Source organism: Aplysia californica, unplaced genomic scaffold (assembly GCF_000002075.1).
Source record: "Aplysia californica isolate F4 #8 unplaced genomic scaffold, AplCal3.0 scaffold00587, whole genome shotgun sequence".
Classification (NCBI taxonomy): domain Eukaryota; kingdom Metazoa; phylum Mollusca; class Gastropoda; order Aplysiida; family Aplysiidae; genus Aplysia; species Aplysia californica.
Window position 1 is genome coordinate 496554 of NW_004797857.1, and position 5955 is coordinate 502508.

General features: G+C 37.1%; 1 protein-coding gene across 1 annotated transcript in view; it reads right to left on the minus strand.

Annotated features, from left to right (window-relative positions):
* The window catches only part of LOC101855212 (golgin subfamily A member 6-like protein 22), a gene marked incomplete at its 3' end in the record, with an annotated part of 13222 nt that overhangs the window by 5629 nt on the left and 1638 nt on the right, over positions 1–5955 (minus strand). The window contains 6 exon segments of the mRNA XM_035972131.1: positions 5–88; positions 913–1038; positions 2155–2324; positions 2850–3012; positions 3603–3833; positions 5215–5370. Coding sequence (XP_035828024.1) covers positions 5–88; positions 913–1038; positions 2155–2324; positions 2850–3012; positions 3603–3833; positions 5215–5370 — 930 coding nt within the window.

Here is a 5955-nt window from a genome sequence, read left to right on the forward strand (position 1 = left end):
CAACAGTTTTATCCGTTTCCTTCCACAAGGCCATTAAGTTCGCCGCTGACTCAAACTTTTCTTCTTGTTTGATTCTCCGCTCCTCACGCTGCAAATATAAAGTGACACAATTTGAAACAGTGAACAGCTACTACATTAAGGAGATGGTCCAGCAAATTCATTAGACAATGACTTCTTGAAATTATTTTTGCCAAATCTGTCCTTACACAACAAATTTTCTCTGAAAATGCAATGTTATTAGAAACACTAAGTTCTTCTCGTGTGCATTATTGCACATTCTGCTTAGGAATGTTTCTGAAATTGGAAATACGAAGCTCAAAATAAACATTACAAAAAATGCATACAAGTAAAGAAAATCTTACAATTATCAAGACTTTTTTATTTCAAAAGAAAGGAATACAAGACCATTTTATTTGCCTCTAATGAAAAATTTGGTGCCCAATGGCATTCCATTTTCAACCACGGCATACAGAATACATTAATCAAAAAATTGTTTATGCACTACACAAAATTTCAGACACAAACCACAACTGCAGGTCACCGCGGTGCAAGGCCTTTGTGAGTAAGGACAAAAATGTCTCCAAAGACGAATCAATTGTCAAGGATCCAAAAGCAGTCTTTGCTATGAGGTTTTTCTTGGCATTTGCACATTTCACATACAGAATTCACACACCACTTATCATTGCAGTGCTACCCCTCACCCCAGCTCCTCCATCCCCCTCTCCCCACCACCCAGAAAATATCCTTTCAAGCACAAATAATAAATGAAGAAATATTTCACCTTTAACTTAACTGAGGCGAATTGTCTCTCTTTCAATGTCCACTTATCAATCATCGCAGCCCCCACCCTCACACAACCTCTTTGAAGAGAAAACACCCTTTCATGAATGAATAAAGGACGGAATATTTTACCTTTAACTTGGCTACGGCAAGCTGTCTCTCTTTCTCCCTTTCCAGCTGGTCATTCTGTTTTTTGAAGGCAGCCAACAGAGCAGCTTTCTCTGCTTCAAACTGATGATCCAGATTTTCCAGCACATTCTAAAGAGACAAAAATACAATTCATATTAGTCTTTTATAGTTGTCTGCGCTAATAAAAAGCGAGGAAAACCAACACATTAATAATTATAATTATAAAGCCAAACCTGTCCAAGACGACCTCCCATTGTTGAAGGAAAAAGTGTTCTTAGACAGGTAGTCGTCTTGGACAGGGTCATTATAATATTATGTGAGGCAGTGTGGTGAAATCAGGCGCTTGTCAAAATGACAAAATCGGAGAAACAGGCATTTTTTCGCCAATTTGAACATTTTTGTCAAATTTTTGTTTTTTGGCTCAACTCCTTTCATGCCCATTTAAGAACACATTTCTGAGAGTATTATACTGAAAATTGTTGATTAAAGCCACAAAAGATGTACGTTTTCAGTTTCCACGGACTCTTCAGCTAAGGAAATAACTCAACTTTGGCTGCCATTTTCTTGTTAATTTTACCTCTAAAACCAGGCGACTCCCACCTCCTTTAATTGCCAATATCTTGACTTGTAAGGAAATTTTTTTCATCCAAAGCAAGGCAAATGGACAGGCTTAAAGATGATAAAAATAACTCCATATGCCCCAAAATTGACGAGAGCTGGTTTTCCACCGCCTCGTGACACATACATATCAAAATGCAAGAGAGAAACCTGTTTGTAAAGGTGACTGACTTGGACAAGGGGTCGTTTGAGTAGGTTTGGCTGTAGTTTGCAGGAAAAAAATATCATAACAGAAAGAAATAGTGGAAATAGGAACAAAAAGTACCAATTAGAAAGTCCCATTAGGAAGGTTTTTGTATGTGAGAATGTGTGTGGGTCTGTGTGGTGTGTGAGTGAGTGTATGTGTATGTGTGTGTGTGTGTGTGTGTGTGTGCATGTGTGTGTGTGTGTGTGTGTGTGTGGGTGTGTGAATGTGAATGTGTGTTTGCTGTTAAGGTCACACAATGCACATTTTCTATTTTTTGATTTGTCAGTTGTATTTAGTAACAATTCTACACCGTTTAGGGCTTACAGCCTGCTAGGGGTTAGGCACTATAATGTACATTCACATTATCAATATTAAAATCAAAATCAAAATCAAAACCAGATAACCTCAGAGAAAATTCTAGAGCAGCAACGTAGGCCTACCCTTCTGCGTATCTTCTTATCCTCCTCCTCAACCAGCTCATCCAATGTCTCATCATCAACAGCCAGCCCCTGGGCCTCCCTCTCCTCCTTCAGCTTCCTCCTCAGGGCCAATTTCTCCTGCATTCGTCTCTTCTGGTCTTCCTCTGTCTCCCCCAGCATGCGACGCATCTCTAGAAGAGCACAGAGGAAAAACAAATGCCTTTCTGTTACTTTGGGTAATGTGGACACTAATTTGTTCTTCAAAAGCATAAGGCTACATCAAACACACTGTAAAATTGAGGTACGGAAATACCAAAACTCATTTGATTATTATTTTATTTATAAGAATTATTATAACTATTATTAGTTTATCAACATCATTTCGTATTGTTATCATCAATAGTATTATCATTACAATAATTATTGTGATTATCATTGGTGCTATTATTATCATTATTGTCATTTCAATATCATTGTCATTATAATATTATGATGATTATTATTATCATCAAAATCACCATCATTATTATAATCATTCCACAGCCAGTTTTCCTTTCACAACTAAAAAATATATGATTTTTATTATTGTCAGTATTATTATCACCAATAATCATTTATCACACCCTCTCCACATTTGATTATTCTATTTAGCACTCACAGCCCCAAAATTAAAAACATATTGATAGATCAAAGAAATGTTCACAAAATAGGCCAACCTTCATTGTCATCCAAAAACTGTCCCAGCAAGGCAGCCACTTCGTCCATTTTTCCTTCTCTCCTCAGTCTTTTCTCTTTCATCTTGAGCTCCAGAAGTTTCTTCTGTCGTTCCAGCTCGGAAAGTCTGTTCCAGTCACCTTCTCCCATTTCTTTCATAAGAGCCTGGAGTGGATCGACATCATTCATTAACAGCACAATACCCAACAGGAGCTCAAGATTCTGACTTAGAGAAACTAAGATAATCATACAAATTTGTAATGTTTTTTCTAAAACATTTAATGTTTTTTAGTATCTAGGGCTGTTTTGCATAATTCATGCAAGCTTAGGATTTATTTGTGTACTAATTCCAAAGTTTTTCAACCAGATTCTATCCCTACAGTGTGTTAGGTACACTATTAATAAATAAATAATGAACTATACACCACTAGGAAATGTTACCTCAGAAATGGCAAAGCAGTACATGTGGTCAGCTTTTGGGTGTAGTAGTGCAGCAAACTAAGCTATTTTACATTCAATTAAATAAAACTTTTTTTACTACATAGTGGTTGAAGGAAGTCACTGAAAGATCTTATTTTTTCTCTTTTCTTGTCTTCTATTGTTGCTGTCTATCAATCTCACTTTTTCTTGCACTTTATCGTATCCATGTGCTTCTCTTTATGCAATTAAACAAAACCATACTGAGATTTTTTCAGTAAGATTAAAAGAACACTGAAATCTAAATTCAAAACTGTATTGACATAAATCATACAAACCTCAATAAGTAGTTTGTCTCTCATTGCGTCATACTTTTTCTCTAAGGCTTTCACAACCTTATCATCTTCTTTTTCCTCTTCTGTCTTTTCTTCCTCATCCTCTCCCTTTCCTTCCCCAAATATATCTTCCTCATTGGCGAAGGTAAACAAAATTCCTGCTACGTTGTCATAGCGTTTATCTTCTAGCTGTTTTCTTTGGGAATTCAGAATCTGTTTCTTGTGTTCATTGTCCTGTGAATAAATGAAAATGTGAAACTGAGGACACCATTATACTGTAGGAGGGAAGACCCTTGTTAGACTCATCAGGTATGTAGGTTAGCGCAGAGGTAGAAACAAAATTGAGGGTTGTTTCTCCCGCTTTGGACTCTTCCTCCATCTCCCCATCAGACAGGACACACTTGTCTCTCCTGGCACTATGCCTCACCCACACATGTCAAACAGGATTCTCTAAAAACAAATTCTAACCTCAGATGTAGCACAAAAAAAACACAGCTCTGTTTGACTTGATCAATCAGTTATTCATTACACCAACACTATACGTTTTATTACTGTTCCCATAACTCAGTAAATCAGACAGGCAAAAAGGCAAAAGAAGTTTATCCAACACTACAAAGTTCAAATGACTGCAAAGTCCCCAAAGATATTAAAATTATAGAAGACAAAATAAACAATCCAAAATTTGGGTAAACAGACTTTTGTCACTATAAAAATTCTTTGAAATACACAATCGAAAAAGATGCAGCAAAGTTAAAGGAAACGACGTTAAGAGTAATTATAATAGTTATGATACCCAACTACAAACAGTAATTCTGTTCTTGAATTAATATTGTTGTCCCTTGTATAAATATGATATTTAACCAAACTTTTAATTGTCTCTCTCAGCTTCTTTAAGGAGGGATCTTTATATATAAAAAAATTTCAACAATTTTTCAACTTCACTAATTTTGTCCCAAAACTTCAAGAGGGAAAAAAATCACAACCCAGTGCGTCCACAGGTGGCGGATAGTGGAACAGCCTCTAGATATAGAGGTTAGCTGCGAATATCTAAATAAGCAGTCGCAGACCAAATGGCGGTGAGGTTGGAGGGCGGGGTGAAGACTGTGGTGTGGGATCCCATTCTTCTACTCAATGTAAAATACCCTAAGTGCCCGGTGAAAGACTCGCCAGCGAGACTGGGGCGTGATATCCCCACACCCCGGGTAGATGGAAATCGTTAGCCAGGGATGGCAGTTCATCTAGGAGAAGGAAAACTCTGATAAAAAAACCCTGCTGCCTAGCAGGCAAACCCAGGAAAGAAGACGGAGAGGTGGTCCGAAAGGTGCCGATAGTTAGGCTTGCCCAAACCGCCTCACGCAAGTCTCATTATGATGACAAAAGAACAGATGCCCTCATCATAAGTGCCAACTGGCTATAAAAAATTCCTGAGCATTTTGGTCTCTGTAGAAACACACCTGGGAGAAATTGAAATGTATGGATAGTAATAAGTGTCTAATACATCTTGTATGAAGAAGTTGGTCAAAATCTTGACAATTACAGAAATCTGGATTTCTTGATTTATAGAGAAAATCTGCATCCCTGATTAATGAACCGGACACAAAGAAATACGACTGACCACAGCAGTAAGAGTTTCCATCATTTGCGCAGCCTCCCCATCTTGCTTCATCTGAAGCTCTGCCAGCAGTGCGACCTTGACATCTTCATCCGAGGCCAGCTCTCCTTCTGCTTGCATATCCCTCTTCTTGACCTCAAGGCTAAGAACAGCCACTTCCTGAAAACAACATAAACACAAATAGGTGCACACCTTTAGCTCAATTGGTATCATGCTGGACTATGAAGTGGATAGATGTGGTTCAATTTTCCAGTGAGGTATTCTGAACTTGAGTTGTTTTAGGGAGTTTTTAAAGCTGTCCATCCATTTGGCTCTGCCTATTAAAGATGGATGTGAAATTAAGATGTCACACCTCTTTAAAAGCCTTACAGTGTTGAAAGAGATGTTAAACATATACAGTTTTATTTTGCAAACACAAATAAACACTTGGAACACACTTCAAGCTATTGTCAGATAACAGAAGTGGTAATGTATTACACAACATCTCAGAACAATACAAAGACAAAAGAAAAGCAAATTATAACGTACCAATATAATGTTCAAACAAAGTTCAAAGCTCAAAATGTACTTCAATCTTTATTCAAATGTTCCGTGCATTGCACTGTTTATTTGTAAAGGCATAGATAGAAGTCGAGTTCATGTGAAAATGTAAAAACAAAAGCTGTATAATATTTTCACAAAACAAGTGATCAAAGATGAATAACATTTTTTAAAATAATAATAAATAGCACTACTCCTAATAAT